This window comes from Abramis brama, assembly GCF_963993115.1.
Source record: "Abramis brama genome assembly, chromosome: 7".
Taxonomy (NCBI): domain Eukaryota; kingdom Metazoa; phylum Chordata; class Actinopteri; order Cypriniformes; family Leuciscidae; genus Abramis; species Abramis brama.
The window spans coordinates 24,431,359-24,451,618 of NC_139969.1; the positions used below are offsets into that span (position 1 = coordinate 24,431,359).

At 37.5% G+C, this 20,260-nt stretch overlaps 1 protein-coding gene across 4 annotated transcripts in view; it reads right to left on the reverse strand.

The window, feature by feature from the left end:
- Positions 1 to 20,260, reverse strand: part of agla (amylo-alpha-1, 6-glucosidase, 4-alpha-glucanotransferase a) — a 26,760-nt gene continuing 6,500 nt past the window's right edge. For 2 of the 4 annotated variants that reach the window (XM_084119171.1, XM_084119172.1), the window contains exons 7-34: positions 20,049 to 20,160; positions 19,119 to 19,245; positions 18,767 to 18,869; positions 18,595 to 18,692; positions 18,222 to 18,361; positions 17,062 to 17,249; positions 14,036 to 14,159; positions 12,411 to 12,574; positions 12,224 to 12,325; positions 11,972 to 12,127; positions 10,362 to 10,512; positions 9,494 to 9,618; positions 9,088 to 9,200; positions 7,722 to 7,856; positions 7,270 to 7,400; positions 6,464 to 6,600; positions 4,972 to 5,105; positions 4,287 to 4,462; positions 3,974 to 4,076; positions 3,483 to 3,708; positions 2,961 to 3,072; positions 2,745 to 2,880; positions 2,499 to 2,611; positions 1,969 to 2,180; positions 1,394 to 1,491; positions 1,209 to 1,296; positions 984 to 1,117; positions 1 to 607 (exon numbers count right to left, since the gene is read on the reverse strand). In XM_084119171.1, the coding sequence (XP_083975297.1) occupies positions 490 to 607; positions 984 to 1,117; positions 1,209 to 1,296; positions 1,394 to 1,491; positions 1,969 to 2,180; positions 2,499 to 2,611; positions 2,745 to 2,880; positions 2,961 to 3,072; positions 3,483 to 3,708; positions 3,974 to 4,076; positions 4,287 to 4,462; positions 4,972 to 5,105; positions 6,464 to 6,600; positions 7,270 to 7,400; positions 7,722 to 7,856; positions 9,088 to 9,200; positions 9,494 to 9,618; positions 10,362 to 10,512; positions 11,972 to 12,127; positions 12,224 to 12,325; positions 12,411 to 12,574; positions 14,036 to 14,159; positions 17,062 to 17,249; positions 18,222 to 18,361; positions 18,595 to 18,692; positions 18,767 to 18,869; positions 19,119 to 19,245; positions 20,049 to 20,160 (3,756 nt within the window). In that variant the 3' untranslated portion in view covers positions 1 to 489. Of the gene's footprint in view, positions 608 to 983; positions 1,118 to 1,208; positions 1,297 to 1,393; positions 1,492 to 1,968; positions 2,181 to 2,498; positions 2,612 to 2,744; positions 2,881 to 2,960; positions 3,073 to 3,482; positions 3,709 to 3,973; positions 4,077 to 4,286; positions 4,463 to 4,971; positions 5,106 to 6,463; positions 6,601 to 7,269; positions 7,401 to 7,721; positions 7,857 to 9,087; positions 9,201 to 9,493; positions 9,619 to 10,361; positions 10,513 to 11,971; positions 12,128 to 12,223; positions 12,326 to 12,410; positions 12,575 to 14,035; positions 14,160 to 14,442; positions 14,567 to 17,061; positions 17,250 to 18,221; positions 18,362 to 18,594; positions 18,693 to 18,766; positions 18,870 to 19,118; positions 19,246 to 20,048; positions 20,161 to 20,260 lie in introns of all 4 variants that reach the window. The other 2 variants (XM_084119174.1, XM_084119173.1) reach the window with 1 other exon arrangement.

The following is a 20,260-nucleotide window of genomic DNA, read 5'->3' on the forward strand; positions in this document are numbered from 1 at the left end:
TCAGTCTTTAAACCTTTTTATTTCACATTTATCCAATGTTTTTAGTTTTTATAATTATTCAGTCATTTCAAACAAGCAAACAAAAACATTTTTTTTTTAGTTTTAAAAGATGCATCCTAACCTTACAGCAGTGTGAAAGACGTTTGTGTGCAAAGAAGAAGGACTAACACCACACATTAACTTACAGCACTAACAATGGGTTAATGGGTTAATTATAGGTTATACTAGACAGGTTCTGAATATTCTGACAGAATAACAACCGCATTTTGACTATGCTCCTCAATTCAGCTAAGGGCAGATTCACAGTCTCTAGTAGTCTAGTAGAAGCTGGATGAGGGAGGGAAGACAGTGGAACAAGGAAATATCGTTTTAACATTACTGGAAGTAGAGCATGTTGTCTTGTACTTTATACTGTAGCTCAGGGAGGTGATGTGTCCTCAGACCTGTTGAAGTAAAGAGCACACAAATAAGATTGCACAGGATCTCTGCTCACAGGTCATGAAGAATCTCAAGCACAGCGGAAAGAGACCAGGCCTGAGTTTCACAGCTAAAAGGGCAGTACTGGCCATTCTCATTAGTGAGCTCTGGCAATCCCTTCCAGGATGACCTGAGGAATAAAACACAGATATATCAGATCCAGATGACATGGGATCTCCAAATACAGCATAATATTTAATCATCTGTTTTCATAATCATTTATTGTTCCATTCACATGCATAGTTTCTCAGTTGCTGGAACCGCATTTTGATGACTACAGTGGTATTGAAATGACTCACTGTAAACTGGATTATTGAACAGGTGTTTATCTTTTTTGAACTTACAATCTCATTTGCTACGTTTCGTTTTTTTGAAGTAATATTTGCACAATACCAGCCATTAGTCATGGCACCAGTAATTTAAAAATCCAATTTGTTCAACAAAATAATTAAGAGAAAATACTGTTCACTGCTTCGGAGAGCAATAATTGTTAATGCAATGTTTACCGTTCCATGTGGATATAATGGCGAGAGAGGACGTTCTTCACCAAATACACTGTTTTGTCATAAGTGTCTTTGCCTAACTTCTTAGCAAAGTAGATCTTTGCACGGAGGAAGAAACCGATAGGCCAGAGCCACTCCTGATGAGGGTAAATGAACAGAAAGGTAAGTGATCCCTTAGACTGAAAAGCTGAAAATGTGCTGATGAAGTAGTACATATATGGATCTTACAGGGCCTTGATGGTAGTTGAAGCCCCTGGCAAGGTTGTAGTTGTCATTGTCCAGAGAATTGTCATAAACGCCACAGTAAACCATGTCACTATTCAAACAAATGATCTTGAGTCACTCACAGGAAGCAGGAATAATGGTAATGCAGTATAATTAATGTAAGCCGGTAGGAAAACATGGACTCTCACTCTGGGTCTAAGGTCTTCATCCCAAGAGGTCCAAGCAGTTTCTCTTCTGTAACATTCAGTGCTTCCCAAGCGCGCTCCACGGTAAACAGCTCTGGAGCCTGGGAAGGGAAACCATTAGAAATATACAAATTACAAACTATAAATCTTTTAGTAACTAACCAATAATTTGCTCCCTGTAATTGATTTTCACTGGCACTTTTGAGTATTATGGCATTTTTTTCTTACCCATATAAAAACTCAGCATGTCGCCTATTTAATAAAATACTCGACTTGAATGATCTCATTTAAATAAACTGCCGATCTAAGTATTTATTGATGCTACATATAAAAATCAAATGAACATAAAACACAAAAATAACTGTAAATGATTCTAAATGCTCTAAATAATGCTAAAGATTAGGAATATCAAGATTTAAAATATCAAATAAATAAGCAAACAAGCAAATAAATAATATTTATAAAGTATATGATCCCCCTATTACGGCACCCCTGCTCACACGAAATGGAGTGAAGGGATCTTTGATCTTTTAGATCTGATCAAGACCTAGTGTGTTACATTTAGAAGGAATCCTCACCACCACCATGGCAATGGTAAAGTTGGGTCTGAGCTGGTAGTCACACCAGGGGCTGGAGGCTCCGTAGCTGTCTTTGTAAATCCCCTGCTTATGGACCAGCTCAGGATGCTTCTCGTTGGGGTCATTTGGGTCATGAGACACATAGAACATCTTCTCAAAGTTCTCTTGGATTTTTCTGTCCCACTCTTCATAGGACACAGAGAGCTGTTTGCCTACAGGTATAACAGAAACATTTGTGATTCAAAGGTTCTGGATGACAGGATAAACCGGTCACAAATATTAGCTCTGTTCCAAAGCTTAGTGAGCTGCCTTGTTGTCTACAAAGGCAGCATCCTATGATTTGAAATGCTCACAAACAATATACACAACACAAATAATTGGAGGAAATTATAAAAGGAATCTTAGAAGGTAACATCACTTGCATTGGGAGTGTGCTTGATGATGCCTTAAAATAATGTCTAGGTAGGCAGCTGACTAAGTTTTGGAACAAAGCTAATGTTATGAGCACTGTCTGGGCCATCTGAGCTCACCGTCTTTGTGAATGGTCATAGTATTGTAAGGAAAGAGCCCTTGCTTATGTAGCTCCACCAGCCAGCGCAATGTAGATTTGCACAGACCCACTATTTCCACCGCTGAGCCATCTCTGCATTAGGAACAAAAGAGTCATATTCAATCATGGGAACAGACATAGAATGTGAGACAAAGAAAAGAGATCCACTTATAAATGGTGTTTTATAAATAGAGTATATGTGGCTTTAAGAGATTTCAGTGCATGCCTGGGTGTAGCCGGTATCCCTTTATTACGGGCCCTCTCGCTCTCTCCCATTTTGTCCATCCAGGTCCCGCAGTTAAACCGATTTCCACCATACACAAAACCAGTGTCGGGGTTCACCTTGGCCACTATATTGAAGCCTGAGAAAGATCATAATAAAACAGATTCAAAAGTTTTTTAAAGAAAAGAAAAGTCTAAAATTTATTTCAAAAGGCTTTACCTTCATCTCTCATGTTGCGGTCAACCTGTGGCCCGGCGTTCCTCTCTCTGAACTCTATACCCTGCATGTGGCGCGTCATGGCCTCATGAATGACCTCATACAGCAGCTGATCCTGTGGCATCATCAAAACAAAGCAATACTGGTGACATCTGGCTAACAGTGAAGCTAAAATTTTAATAGAGTGCATTCACAATGCATTAAATAGTCATGCATTTTGAATGACTACTGAAATTGATACTCAGCAAGGATCAATTTAATTATGTTACAGCAAAGACATTTATAATGTTATTTCAAATCAATGTTCTTTCTATTCATCAAATATCATGAAAAAACATATCATGGTTCTCACAGAAACATTAAACAGCACAACTGTTTTCAGCATTGATACGAATAAGAAATAAGTCAGCATATTAGAATGATTTCTCCTGTTTTAAGGATAAATGTATACTTTTAAAATGTATTTTAGTGGAAATCAATACAAAAATACAGGCCAAGAAAATGATTTTTTGGTGGTGTGCTCACCACGGTTCCAGGTGTCAGGGGTTTTGAGTCATCTGTAGGGAACATCCTGGACACGGGGCTTTGGAGGATGTCATTGCCATTGGGCACCATAGTACAGTAGTCCTGAATGCACTGTAGCCACCACCACACTGCATCACGGCAATTAAAACGGGCCCCTACACCCTCTCCCAGCAGGTTAGGGATCAAGCCATGTCTCAGTGTGCCTGCAAAGGCCAGGATGATGTTCCTGTAAAGCAGGATGAAGAGAAACAGAAAGAACAAAGGGAGAAATCTAATAGTCACTCAAGAGTAAAATCCTTTTTCTCAGTCTGAGGTCATCCATATTAGCAGAGGGGGAAAATAATCCATTAGCGGTTGCATCACAAATCTTTCTCAAATGATTCTAGATGGAGCGATACTTCCCTGATAAGTCCCTGAATCAAAATCAAATTCTTACGCCTATTTCACATTGGTCTCAGTTGATTGCTTTAGAAATGAACTGAATTCAGTACCTGGCCTCCAGGTGACGGCCGGTGACCAGCATCAGTCCTCGCAGGGCGATGAACGTGTCCCTACCCCAGCAGCGAAAAATTCCAGCAGAGAAATGTGGCAGACCTATGGAAAGAGGAAATCATCAAGGCCAAGAATGATAACACAGAGCTTAAACACTGTACCTGGACACAGTTAAATTTAAATCAACAATCCTATGTTAGCAGCCCAGACACTTTGGCTATTCGTCTAACAACACTCAATAATTCATTTACTCTGGTGACCTGTGCAACTTGTGACATATTTAGGATTGTCTATGGGTAACTATAGAGTCACCTGCAGCCAAGGAGACACAGCACTGCTCCTTCTTCTCAGTGATTTCATTGACACGGTAAGGCACATCGCTCAGGGCTGGTGAGAGAGGTGGAAGAGCTGGATATCGTCCCACGCCACACATTTGGACCGATCCCAGAGCCAACATCTTCACAAAAGATGAGCCATTCTGCACAAAACTAACACACACATGCACACAATAAATAGCAATCTTATAACAGCCCAACGAAAACAACCCCATAACAACTCTCGAAACAGATTTTAAGTGGATAGATCTTGGCGGACTAGATCTGCAATGCTGTTCAGAATTACAGGCATTAGGATACGCTCTGCTTCTGCAAGGTAAAGTAGGTAGAACCCCATACCGAATCTAGACAAGTGGTGCTGGGGAGGATGAGGAGGGCTAAAGAAAATTCCCATGTCATACAGTATTGAGCTGAACCAGGTTGCGATGGTAATAAATAAGCTTGCTGAATAAGATAGGAAATAGAGATCGATTGGTTGCTGGATTAGGAGAATCAATCGGCTACTCAAAAGAGTTTCATGACTGAACTGTTTGTTTGTTTAATTAGTGATGCACAGACCCTGTAATATAGTTGTTTTTGAAAGTGGAATCATAATAATAATCATACAGCCCAACAAGTTGAGGATGGGCTAGGATCATTCTCAGTCTTGTTTAGACACTGACCTTGACATCTGTTTGAAGGTCGCATCAAGTGCAGTGGTGTAGGCCCCAACCAGGATGGCATCAAAGTAACAGGGGATGAGGTAGCGAGGGATGTGCTTCAGGTAAGCAAACATAGCCTGGAACCACTGACCCACCTAAGCACACAGAGTTGGAGTCAAATTTAGGTCACACTTTAGATTAGATTAGCCTATCTATTAACTTTGACTTTTGCCTTAGCAAACTCCTAATTACTGATTAATAGTTGATAAAGTAGTTGTTACTTTTAGGTATTCAGGGCTGCCAACTTTTGAGTTTAGCTTGGAGTGAGATTTTTTTTTTTGGGGCGGGGCGGGGGGCTTATGTAAAAACAAATATTGCATCACAATAAGTGTAATTGTGATTGTCAAAACATTTGGTAACTAAATAGAATTTTATGAAGTTTAGTGACAACATGTTACAATGTTTACATTGTACAATGACTGGTAGGATACAGTTTTTATTGCTTGACAAAAATTCTTGTGATTTGATTCCGATTTTGATTCAATATTGACTAATTTGGATACATGTTTATTTTAAATTTTATTTAAAAAAATAATCTCACCTAATGCTGTAAACATAGAGGGCCCAATCTGCTGGTATTATTAAAGGTTAAAAATAACAAATTAAATTAAATATAATGCAGTTTTTGTTATAATAACAATTATTTAATGACATAAGTAAAAATATAATAAATATGTAATATAGTGCTCAGAAAAATCTCCTCTCTAGCTATTTTTTCTATTCAATTAACATGCTATGGTCATTAAATGGCTTTCCTGAGGTAAATGTAACGTTATGTGACATAATTGTTCTCCTGCTGTTATATTCACCTCTTTCCGTGGTTGAAAAACACTAATTGGTCGATATTATGTATACTTTCGGTAAGTTGTACTGCATCTTTAAATAAAAAAGTAACAGATGATCGGTTCACGTGCACTTGAACTGAGGCGCTCAGCGATCTGTCACGTCACATTTACAAGCGCCAAACGTATTTTTGTCTGAATTTCGTAATAAAATTGACGGAATCTAAGAGCTGAGAATTAGTTTAATATTAAAAGTACCTCTTTGCTCCGCAATTTTTCTGTGCGTGAGAAAATGGATGTGTGGCGTGAGAGCGTGTGAAAAGTGTCAACTGCGTGAGTCTCACGCTCAATGCGTGAGAGTTGGCAGCCCTGGGTATTGGGTAGGATTAGGGTTTAGGATTATGTAGAATATAGTCATGCAGAATAAGGCATTAATATGTGCTTTTTAAGTACTAATAAACAACCAATATCCTAGTAATATGCAGGCTAATAAGCGACTAGTTAATAGTAAGAATTGGACCCTAAACAAAGTGTTACCTGAATTTAACTAACTACTGGATTTAAAAGTAGGAACAGCAGTTTTTAACTTTGGCTCTTCCCAAAGCTTTTAACAAACACCCTGAGATTATCAGGTATATACAGTATTTATTTTAATCGCTTGACTCATTCACCTCGGTCAGTGTGCCCCCGCGTGACATCAGTCTATTGCTCACATAGTCGATCATCCAATCCCCTTGCCTAAGGTTGTCACAGAACGGGTGGCCAAGATCGTTTTTGGGTCGAATGTCTGCCATCACAGACAACAGACCTGTGTGGGTGAAATCACAACAGTTATTGCCAGTTACTGTGACTTATTTAAAGGGATAGTTCACACAAAAATTCTAATTCTGTCATTAATTACTCACACTCATGTCATAACAAACCCGTAAGACTTTCATTCATCTTCGGAACACAAATGAAGATCTTTTTAAAGAAATCTGAGAGCTTTCTGTCCTGCCGTTGACAGCTGCGCAACGCTTCAAAAACTTCATAAAGAGATCAACCGAACCTGCTTGACGCGTGAGAACAAACCTCATTGGTTCTTCAGGAAGCTCAAACGTGCTGCGTAACACGAGAATGAACCTCATTGGTTCTCGCACGTCAAGCAAACATGCTTGAGCTTTCTTTTACCACAACTGATGTGTGAGTTGATGAAGGTTTACATGTAAATAAAAGCCTAAATTCAATCTGTTCATCCTATAAAGTGATCGTGTCTCTATAGAAAATTTGGACTAAACCACTCAATTCAGTAATTGATTAGTTTTACGATCTCTTTATGGACTTTTTGAAGTGTAAAATTGTTCGTTAATTTTTATTTTTAGGTGAACCAACCCTTTAAGACATCTGGAAAGAATTTATTTGCACAAAATACAAACCTAGTGTATATTGTCCTTTGAATACAAGTTTCAATACAAATCCTTTTAAATACAATCTGTACCTTGCAGACCACCGTATTTGAGTGGCGTCCAGTCGGGGATGTTGTAGCAGCCCCCTCCATCTTCCTTCTCCTCTGCGTCACAGCGAAACAGCAGAATGTTCATATCAGCCAGAGTCATCTTAGACATAATCCTGGTGTGGAGGAGAAACACGAAAAAACGTCTTCAGAACTCCTCAACAATGAACAAAACATACATGTTCAGTCCTCTGTGCACAGAAAGAAAATCTACGTGGGACAGAAAGACTATAAGGCTGCTGTAGCTGTTAAGCACAACAAAAAGGAACGGGATGTCCATTAGCGTCAGTGGAAATGTGCGGAACGGATCTAGATTGGGCACCGGCACCATGGTGGTGGAAACTGGTAAATGTGGATGTGTCTTGAATATATTAGAAGAAAAAACAGTTACATCACATCAAAAACTCAAAAGCTGAAATGTGTTAGTGTGAACTCACTGTGTCAGGGTGCTCTTCAGTATGTCGGGTGTGTTTGGATCAGACAGACTTCCTGCTTTATACAGTGGATTGAACTGAATGAGATGGTTCCTCAACACACCAACCAGCTCCTGGGATTTGGGGTCCAGACTTACCCTGAGAAACAAAGACATTTCACTACGTACTACAAAATACATTTTTATTTTATTTATTTTAAATTTTTATTTTTTATTATTTTATTAATAAATTTTTATTTATTATTATTTTCCATAGGTCAGTGGTTCTCAGTGGTGGGGTCACAGGAGTCTATACTGGATCAGCTGAGTGTGGATAGCAGGAAACAATTATAAATGCAAAAACAGCAAGAACGCTTTAAATTGATCAAAAGTTAGACATTTATAATGTTACAAAAAGATTTCTATTTCAAATAAATGCTGTTTTTTTTTTACTTTCCATTCATTAAACCCATCAGCACATCTGTTCTCAGTATTGATACAATTTTTATTGATAAAAAAATAATTTTAAAATTGTATATTTTCAACGTTGATAATAATAAGAAATGTTTTACTTTAAAAGTACTGAATCAGCATATTAGATTGATTTCTGAAGGATCATGTGACACTGAAGACTGGAGTAATGATGCTGAAAATTCAGCACAATTTACCATCACAGGAATGAATTATATTTGAAAATATATTAATATGAAAATAGAAAAGTTATTTTCTTTGTTTGTTCTTGTTTGTGTTATTGTGTAGTTACTGTTCTGACTCTCCTGCGTATTCTCCCTGTCCATTAAAGACTCTTGATTCTATTTGGATTTGTGTGTTTAACTACACCTGACAATTACTGTTTTTACTGTATTTTTTAATCAAATAAATGCAGCCGAGGTGAGCATAAGAGACTTCTTTTAAAAAACATTGAAAAATCTTTCCAACCCCAAACTTTTCAAAACTTTTCAGTTCTTTGTTGTTGACATTAAAGATTGTGTGTCCAATCAAACTCCATTTGAACTTTTTAAAGTGCTTTTTAAAATTATTTTAAATGGAGTTTACGAAAACAATTTCTCAAAAGTATTTCACGTCAATACCAGTGTATAAATGCTGTCCTATAAATATTGTCCTATTTCGCTATTACATGTTTATTTTGTATATTGTCAGGCCTATGCAGTTCATATTAATATCAAAAACATTTCAAGTTTTTTTTAGGGCCGATAGTCTGAGGACCCTATTGGATTTTTTTTTTTTTTTTTTTACTTTTTGTATGATACACAATTTTGGCATCACCACTTCATGTCCAGTGCAAAATCTAGGCAAAATCCTGATGTAAAACCATTTGAAAACCACTGTCATAGATCGGTTAAGGGACAGTAAAGCTGTTGAAGTCTAACCTGAAAGCAATAACGCTTCCAGGCGTCAGCTGCTCAAACACGATCTCCTGCACATATTCGCTGCGCCCTCGAGACGTCACCCCAGCCTGCCGCACCACCTTGCTGTCCTTCAGCTGAGCAGACAGAGACGCAAACAAAGGAACATCTGAGACCAAAAGATAAGATTAACTCGTGCAGTGTTGACAGTACAGCAAATCAAAAGGCCATGCAAGTCCAGGCGGCAGACTTTTACAACCAGGCAGGAAAGGGGAGGTTTACCAAAACAATTTGTTGAGATGAAACAGGAGCTCTTTGAGGGCTGTAGGGTTAGAGCTTTTGCTATTTTGTGAATGAGTGCTCTCTGCTGAGGCCATTGTGTCGGCTTAGAACGGTTATAATTAGAGCGGTCTCACAGCACTCGAGTTACCTGGATGTGCTCTTTAATTTCCACCGTGTACCCAGGCATGCCATTAATGCTCCTCTCATCTTTTTTGTAGGAGCCCGCCTGCCTCTCCACAGTACGCACTTCCAGCACCACCTCCTCTATCTTACCTGTGAGAAAGGATTTGTTCCAAGAGATTTCAGGGATTGGCTTCCAGTCAGGCATTAAGTACAAAGGACACATAATAGAGACAGAATAAAACCAGACACCAGAACTGAATCTCAGTAGCTGCGTTTACATGGACCCTAATAATCCGATTGTAATCAAACTAGTAGCACAGTCGAAAAAAAAAAGTCACATGTCGATCGGAATGAATTGGCCAAATACGATTAAAATTTCATTCGGATAGTAAGGGGTGGTTTAAACCTTTTCTAATTCGATCGAGAGGAAATGTAAAAACTGGATGGGGTTGAAACCCGAAACTGGAAAGTACTGTGCATGTGCAATGACGTAGAAATGGTGTAACAAAGTATTATGTGTGGAACGAGCTGTTGTTGCTCTCATCCACGGATGCCTTGTTTTGGGTGCGGGAAAGGGCGTTTTTACTGCTTGATAAATATAAGCAGCACGGCACAACGGTTCATGTGCTCGTCGTCTCCTATTTAGGACACGAAATATATAAATATTAAGTCTGCTCTTTAAAACAAAGAAAAGAAGACATACAGGAGAATGGTTAGTATGCATTAACAGCGGGATACTCTGTATATTCGTGCAGTGTCAATCGGAATGAATTCAAACAAAAGGTGTCCATGTAAAAGTAGCTAGTGAGAGCGAGTGAGAGAGGATATCTCATCCAGTTAAACACAAAGAAGGTTCAGCATCTCTGACGAGCAACAGTGAGCCTGTGACACACCTGGGATGCACATCGGTGGAACCTCATCTGCATAGCGATGGTGTTTGGGGTTCTTGAATGCAGTGCGGCACACAGCCACCACTGACTGGTGCGTGCTGGGACAATGACGGGTCACCGCCACTATGTCCTCATCCACTTGGTCCACAAACACCTAAGAAAAGACCCAAAGACATATTGATAAAGCTTGTCAAAGGTTTTTATAGTTTTGAATTTCAGTTTGGTTTTTATTTTAATCGTGTTTACAAATGTATTCTATTCTTTTCAGATAATTTCTAGTTCATAATTGTATATAGCATTTAGCATTTTTTATATATAGCATACTATACATCAAATATATAATATATGAAATACTATCTATAACATTTATTTATTTAGCTGGTTAGTTTCAGCAATTATTTATTTAGTTACACCTTTAATTGATTAAACTTTTCCAAGTTTATTATAGTTCTGCATTTTTTATTTTATTTTTATTTTAATACCATTTATTTGTATCTGTATTTACTCCAACATTTTTTTCTGGTTATTTTTAGTTTATAATATAGCGTTTAATACATATAGTTAGTAGTTTTTATTTTTCTAAATTTTAAAAATGCAGGTTATTTTTAGTTTATAATTAAAATGTAATATTTAAATTTATATCTAAATGTATACTTTTACATAACATTTTAATGTGTTGGCAAAACTTGCTAGATGAACTTTAAAAACAAGTACTGACAACCTTACTTGTGTCATGTGTCATATCGCCATCTGCAGATCTATATATTTATATATACATACATATTTATATATAAAAATATACATTTTTGGTCATTCTTATTTTTTATTAATTTGTACACAAGTCCCCGCTTTGTGGCCATGATGCTCCCTCCAGCCAAACCTGCATTTGTACAGACTTCACAGTGGACTACTACTCAACAGTCTATAGGGGCTTTCCCAAAGGGTAGTTACAGAAACTAGCCACCAGGACAGTCCTCCGAGAACTAAATTTTCCCCTAGGGCAATTTTCCTGGTTGCATTCGCACCACCAGTAGTAACTCTGAAGTGCCGTAATCTACCGCGGCATTCAACAACGTCATCAACTGGAGGATGGTGGACGCCGTGATCTGAGCTGTGTTTTTGTTGCGTGTCGTGGTCTTTGTGATAATGGAGATGGAATGTAGACATATAAGTTAAGTAATTGAAAGAGCAAAAAGGAGAGCTAAGAGACAAAATCTCCTACAGCAACTTGCAGCTACATATCACTGAGGCTGAGAAAAGAACATAATGCAAGGCTACAGGTAAATGCCGTTAACATTAGCTTTCTGTATGCTTATGTCTTATCGCTGCCGGTGTGTTACGTATAGCATGCGTTTGGCCAATCAACGTACAGTTTTATCACTGGTAGTTCCTATTGTGCTGGGTTAGACCCTACTCTGAAGCAGGAGCTAATTTAGTCCCTCCAAAAGGCATTCCTATAACTAAATTCATTCCCAGTTCCTGCGGTGTGAAAACGCCAAAAAGTGGGTACTTCTGCCAATAGTTATACTGTAGGAACTATGAAAACATTCCTCCAGTGCAAAAGCCCCTTATGTGGCTAAACCATCACTGTGGACCCCCAGGGCTGGATTTACCTGGTTAAAGCCTTTTGCAGCCAGTTCCTGGTGTAGCCGATTGAGGGCCAGCTTTCCGGCGATGATTCCTGACTGCAGGTTGACCTCACCAGGGGATGATGGCTTAGCCTGAGGATTCCATTTGCTATAAAAGCGCTCCTCTGAAACCACTGAGATCTGATGGTAGAGATAAAAAAGAAGGGCTTTGAAAATGTACTCAAATAAAGGAACTCAATCCATGTTTTGTGAGTCTGTGTGAAGTTGATATCTTGCCTGGTGGGGTACTAACTCATCGTAGCCTCTGGTGCTACCAGTGGCACAGCAGGCCATAGAAACAACAGCAGAGCTGGGCAGTGAATCATATACAGAGCGGACCTACAACACAGAACATCAATATAAGAACTCTTTCAAGAAGCTCTATCAACATTGATGTAATTCAATGTGTTTGAAAATGCTATACCTGAATAGGGCACTCATTATCATGTGTGACATCTAGGAACATGGCGTGGGCAATGCTGGGCACCAGAGGCCTGAGACTGGGCTGAAGAAAAGCCCCTACCGGTTCCCCTCCGTACCGGTACACCAGCCTGCCCTCCTCATGACTGTCTCCTGCGCTCATCGCCTCTACAACAGCACAAGGAATGACAAGTAACGCAATGCAAAGTATCAATACTCCATCAGTTTAAAGTGCCCCATTATGCTATTTTAAATGTCTCCTGATTTTGTTTTGGAGGTCTCCTCCTTTCAAAATAAACAGTGTTCTTATGAAAAGCTAAAGTACACTGATGTTTATTTTGAAAGAAATTACTACTATTCAGCAAGGATGCATTAAACAGATCAAAAGTGACAGTAAAGATATCTATAATGGTAAAAAGATTTCTATTTCAAATAATTGATTTATATTCATCAATGAATCCTGAAAAAAATAGTATCACAGTTTTCAATGTTGATAATACTAAGAAATCTTTATTAGAGCAGCAAATCATCATATTAGAATGATTTCTGAAGGATCATGTGACACTGAAGCCTGGAGTAACGATTCTGAAAATTCAGCTTTGCCATCATTTTAAAATATATTCAAATCGAAAAACACTTATTTTGAATAGAAATAAAATTTCACAACATTGCTCTTTTTCAAATAAATACAGCCAGGTTAAGCATGAGACTTCTTTCAAAAAACATTCAATCCTTAGTGACCCCAAACTTTTGAATGGTAACAATTCAGGATGTTTGATAATAGTGTTAGACTTCACACTATACACTTATGTACGAACAATATACACTGTAAAAAATGATCGTGATTTTAACGGTAAAAGACTGTAAAAATGCTACAGTGAAAAACTGTTAATTGGTTAACAGAAAGTTTCCGTACTATATACGGTAAATAACTGTGATAGATCAAATTGGTACATTTAATGTAATTTTACAGTAAAATACCGTTAAATTGACAGTTTTTGAAAGTGAAAAAGAACAACTCATTGTATAATTTACAGTGAAAAAACGTAAATTGACATTCCCACAATTCCCTGTGTGACACTTCACATTTGATGTATTTTTGTTGAAATAACTATGTTTCTTCATAGTTTTCTTCATTTGTTCTAATCAGTTATGTACATTAGGGTTTTATGTTACATTTAATGTTGTTAAATTAATGTTTATTGCATTTTTAAAATGTCATGATGTGTGTTACCGTGATGGTGTTTAATGTTTGTGTGAATGACACTGTGCAGCTTCTATATACTAACCTTCATGTGGAAGAGCTGCTTGTGATGAGCTTTGATTGATCATGTGACTCTCATTACTGCTGTGATTGGTGGTTATCAGTGTATTACAATGGTACAATATTAATACTTCAATGGGACGGTAAATTCACATTATATCAGATAATAAAATACGGTTTATTACTGTAAATTTTAAGTTAAGTCTGTAAAACCAATAACGTTGCTACCGTATTTTTGACGGTAAAGTACTGCCAACCACAGCTGCCGTTTTTTTACCGTAAAAATCACGGTTTAATTTTTTACAGTGTAATAAAAGAGCTACAATGCAATTTTGTCAAAGACCTGGGTTATTAGAAGACCATACCTCTGATGAGTGAGGAGATTCCTAATCTAGTCACAAAGACATTATCCAGCTCCTCGCTGCCCGTGAAGAGCTCGGCCACCACGTACAGGTCAGGCCTCAGTGTGCGGGCGGCATCCAGCATGAACTGCAGCAAGCAGGGTTAGTGCATGACAAACAGCCAAGAGGAAACCAAACCACAGGTGTTAGTATGTCAGGTGAGGGGCAAAAAAATGGGTTCAGAAAAGGAGGAGAGTCATGCCTCAAATGAAGCCAAAATGAGTGAACAGGAAACAAGGTCCAGGAGAGAGTTTTAGGACGTAAATATTCAGGAATGATAGTTCAGTGAGGAAATGACAGGATATGCAGAGCAAAGAGAGAAAAACAAACAGATAAGACATTGTTAGTGTCATGCTTACAGACATCAGTACCTCTGATGAGACTGGTTATTCCGAGCCGGTTTACAAACACATTGTCAATCAGCTCGCTGCCTGTAAAGAGCTCGGCTATCACATAGAGATTGGGTCTGACGGCTCTGGCCGCCGCCAGCATGGCCTGCAGGGCACAACATGTGATAAAATTCAGAAGTGTTGCTGCCTAGAAAACCATCAACTGATGTTAAATTTAGCCGGGTTTCATTCATGTCCCTTAAATACAGTACATATGTGTAAAAATAACTTTAACCCTAGAATGCATAAACCATAAAATAATCCACACGAATGCATGAAGTGGGTCAAAATGACCTGTATTGGAATTAATGGTTTTCTTCAAAAATAGGTGCCCTATTAATAGAATAATTAAAATAATTGATGATACACTAATGTTTTAATATATCAAACATAGTGTCCACTTTTCTTGTATATATGCATTATAAAAGATGATATTTTAAATGCAGTTTCTTAAACTCTAAACTAATATAGATTTACTGTAGAGAATATTGTGAAAATGATATTTTCAGACAAAGACAGAACATTTCAAGATCTGCACCTTTTCTAAGCATAACTTTTGGGCAGTTGCACCTTTGTTTGGGCCTTCAGCTGTCCTTTCCTATAGCCTGAAATCACATATACTGTCTTGAGTAGGTTCTACATTTGATGAAGAACTACATGACTGTTACAAAAGTATGCATGTGTATATGAATATTATCAAGCATGAATGTGTGTAGTATTAATGCAGTCTGAATGTACTAAATCTGCCACTTGTAATGTGAGCTATAGAGTGAGTTGCATCATTTCCCTGCTGAATGTTAAAGTGTCCATTGGATGTGATCTTCACAATCATGGCAGAAGTAGTAGGTAATCTGGATACTTTTTTGCCTACTGTTTTGTGAATGCCGTGAACTCAGACATACTACTCATTTAACATACTGCTTGTCACCTATTATAAAGTAGGGAGGTGTCATATGTGTATTGAGACACAGGGTATGTGTCTGAGGCAAATTCTTGGCTCAGAGCAAAAACATATTTTTAAGTAATCCATATTTTAAGAAAATAAGTATTATTGACAAAAAAGATATATATCCAAAGTTACTGTGTTGAGTCAAAGTTCCTAGAGGTAGTAATACAAAAAAAAAGAAAAAAAAAGTGCCTATCAAGAAATATGAAAAGTACATTGATGAGGGTCATGGAATATCAAATAAATAATTGTTTTCATTGATAAAATATTTTTTAAAAATCACACCTTTCCAAGTCAATTTGACCCACTTTATGCATTCCAGGGTTAACAACGAACAGCTGTTTCCAAATTTATATGTGTTATTATAGATATTTTTAGAAACGCGCCAGCTTTATTTCATGTTTCATCTTTATTTTTTCATGAGGTTACTTTTGCCCTTTACTTTCGACTTCTCACTGTATTAGCAAATATGCACATTTTGAAAGCTATCTATTTGTCTTTGTGCCTTCTGTATTTTTACATTTTAGTAAAATCTTAAAGTTGTCTTCAGTAGTCTTAAGCAAAGCAGACTTAAAGTTGTCCCCAGGTTTCACATTTTCAATAAATGCTTATGCAACATTATTTTAATGACAGAATCACTTTAAAGAAGTGAACTATTGGAACTAAGGAAAAGTCAGTCTCTTTTTAAACACTGTTTAAGAGACAATCTGTTACTATGTTTGTGTGTAGTAAACTGATCATTGAAAAACATCATGTCAACCCTGTTACCCTTCATGTATAACTGAGGGCATAACTACATCCCAACATAGATAAAAGATTTATAATTGTATAAAACCTTTTGGGTACCACTTTATATTAAGTGTCGTTACTATGTACTAGCATTTAAATGAATCATTAAAAAAAAAAAAAAAAAAAAAAAGTCGGCACACCATGGCTCCAAAAATGTGAATATTTAATAATAGACTCACACACATATTACTTTGGATGTGCGTGCTTTTGATCTGATTTTACCTAATGAATCATTTGTTACAATGCACTTCTTGTGTATACATGTTTTTACATTGTAAATACCTGCATGTAATTACAGCTGCAATTAATTTCTGTAATTACATCTATATTTACACTGTTGACCCATACCACCAAACCTGTCTTAACCTTACTTGTCTCCCACCTCAAAAGCAGCAAATGTGTTTTGCAATTCAATATGAACACAATAAGTGCATTTATTGTACCAAACCATTTTTTTTTAATGTAAGTACATAGTAGTTAAAAACACCTAATATAAAGCGGGACCAACTTTTGTAATTTAAAAATCACCGTGTTAAACTGGAAAAGGCGTCAGTTGCACAGCACGACTCTTATACCATCACTGATTTATCAATAAGCATAGGACAGAGAATAAGCCACACTTAATATTTCTTAGTGTGAAGTACAGCAAATGACGGAGCTATCGGTGGATGGGGAACAGTCAGCAGCCAAAACGTACTAACCAAGACAGTAACTAACGAGCTCGCCATATAAAAATGTGTAGGGGAAAAAAACATTCCTGCCCCCCATGTCTAATATTCATCTTTACACATAGTTAATCTCAAACAGGTTATTTATCTGCGATCTAGCCAAAAGTAATAATCCATCTTTTGACACTGCCGCTGTACCTCAGCCACATGCAGTGGAGTTGAATGGCAGTTATCCAGACGCACTCCCACAAAGTGCTTGGCCGTGATCTCGGTGTATTTCTGCATGTGGGCCCACAGGTAGGGGCAGTCCTCGGGCCCGTTGCCATACCGCAGTTTAACACTGTCACCCCAGCAGATCAGCTCCCTCCTGATGTAGACATTGGACCCTGACCAGAATGAGGAGAAGAAGAAAAAGCAACTTTGATTCACCTCACTGCCAAAAAGGTTTGGCAAGTGTTGTCAATGATTAGGATTTAGAAATGTGTTGATATCGCCACCTTGTGTTTAAAGTCAGAATGACATCACTGCCATCTTACAAATCCACTGTGACAAAATTCATTTTTACAATACACTTTTAAACTTTATAAAAACTTTTTTTCCCAGTAATTGTGGGGGGAAATCTATGTATTTCTGGGGAGTGGATTTAAATATGGTTAAAGGCTTTAAACTACAGAACTGAGAATATTAAAGTCTTAATGGTAGATGAAAGCTTTTTTTAATTTAGCCATGAATAGTTTTACCTTTTTAAACAATAAACTTAATTACACTACTGTTTAAAAATGTGTTTTTTAAAAAGGTCTCTTATGCTCACCAAGGCTCCATTTATTTTTTATCAAAAATAAAAGTAAACTTTGTAAATATATTATGTATAATAAATGTAAATTTAAGGAATGTAATTTATTCATGTGATGGTAAAGCTGAATTTTCACAGTATATTGTCACATGATCCTTCAGAAATCATTCTAATGTGATGATTTGCAGCTCAAGAAACATTTTTATTATTATCAATGTTGAAAACAGTTGTGCTGCCTAATATTTCTGAGGAAAACGTGATTATTTTTTTTATTTTTTTATTTTTTTAATGATGAATAGCTTTTTTTGGAAATAGAAATTGAATGTGTCCTTGCTGAATAAAATAATTCATTTATTTAATTTAATTTTTAAATCTTACTGACCCCAAACTTTTTAACGGTAATGTATTTTTCAAAGCTCTTTCAAAATTGCCATTTCAATGAAGAAAAAACTAATAAATCAACATGCAACTTTATTTTAAAAGTTTCTTTACGGTCCGTATATAAACTACTATATTTACATAATTAAAGAAAACATGTAACAAAATTCAAGGCAGTCTGCTAAACCTGGCTCTGCGAAGTTCCTCAGAGGATCGTCCGCCATGACCCAGCCATTGTGGGCCAGGAAGTGACATGACTTTTCTGGTTGATTCATCAGTTCCAGATCTTCCTCCAAAGTTGCCTCCTCAAATGGGAAAGTGAAATATCTGCATACAGACAAAAGTTTTCAGAAGCACCATAATTACATATATTGTATTGTATTCAGGGACATCGCTAGAGGGCCGAAAGTTGGTGACGATTCTAGGGCCCAACCGACAGAGACCCACAACAACAACAACCCGCACCGGGGCTCCGGCCCTTATTGTATACATTCATTTTATTAAACAAAGGAACATGATGCTAAAACTTCAGCAGAGGCTGATGGAAGGAACTGTGCTACCTGGTAACCAGAGGATGCTTCCTGGTGACGGGGCCCAACTTGGGTCCATGGTCAGCCAGTCTTTCATAGCTCACGGTTCCATCAATGCAGTTGGTAGCCTGAGAGTAAAGAAATGACATTACTGCACTGGACTACATTGAAATGAGAGGTAATGCTACAGAGAGACACTCACCTGCTCCTGATGGTGCTTAATTTCATGAAACTGTTCACCATTTATTTCCTCTAGTCTCCTCCTCAGCCAGTTACAGCAATCTTCAATGGCACCAGGACTGCTCCTACAACAACATAAATGTATAATTCATCTGTAGAATACCAAATACAGCATAATAAACAGTGTACAGCAGGGGTGCAAAACTCAGTTCCCTGGAGGGCCACAGCCCTGAAGAGTTTAGCTTTAACCCTAAATAAATAACCGCAGGTATGTGTGTTGGAGCAACTCTGCAGGGCTGTGGACCCCCAGGAACTGAGTTTTGCACCCCTGGTCTACACTGAAAACATGCTCAAATGTGCATCAGCATACTAACCCATGGGGCACAAAGGTTTCTAGAGCGGAGTTCATGTCCACTGTGTTACCAAAGCGCCTGTACTGAGGGTCCTGAATGATCTTCAGTTGTTGTTTGCCATCAGTCTTGATCCTATCAGGTTTGGCTCCTGTACAGACAATTTAGAACAAACCACTAAATACATTAAAGGGTTAGTTCACTCAAAAATGAAAATTCTGTCATAATTTACTCATACTCATGCCATTCCAAACCCATGAGACTGGTCAATGTTTATATGTGAATAACAGCCGAAATTAAATCTGTTCATCATATAACATGATCGTGTCTCTTCAGAAGACTTGGATTAAAACCACTCGATTCATATTCATTTATTTTACAATTTCTTTATGAAAGTTTTGAAGCATCAGAGTTTTGGGTGAATAGACTTTCAATGGTGGGACAGAAATATCTCCGGTTTCATTTAAAAATTAAATATTTTCATTTGTGTTCCGAAGATGAAGGAAAGTATTATGGGTTTGGAATGACATGAGGGTGAGTAATTGATGACATATTTTTAATTTCTGGGTGAACTAATCCTCTAAAGTCATCATGAAATCAAATGGAATATTGAAGTATTTACAACAAATAATTTATCTGTGCACATCATTATTTTTTTAATTCATGTGCCCTAATAATAATCTTTAATCGAAATATCTTCCTCCCCCTCTTGCAGAGACATTTCTTCTCTTCTCTAATGATATGTTTACTGGCGCGAGGGACAACCTGTCGCTCACATGAGATCAACCAATAGAAAATCACAACCATCCAACATTTTTCCTTGTTTAATAATCCGTTTCACTCAGATATCCATCACAAAAGCGAACAAAAGACTATCGCAACTTCCATTTTATGCCGAATTTAACATTTTCATTTCTCTTAACCTAAGTGTCTGAGAACCATCCAGGAACTCACCGCTTTGTAGTAAAGCTCTGAACTGCTCCACCGCCGGTTCCACTTTGACTTGGAAGAACTCCCACAGTTTAATCTTGGGAAACACATCCTGCCAGAGAACTCCACGAATGGCCTAGTGAAAACACATTACAGTTAGTTTTAAAGGAAATCAGAGCACCTTACACTTCAAAATGAATTCCATTCTATGGCTTTCACAGAAAGCGATTCACTCA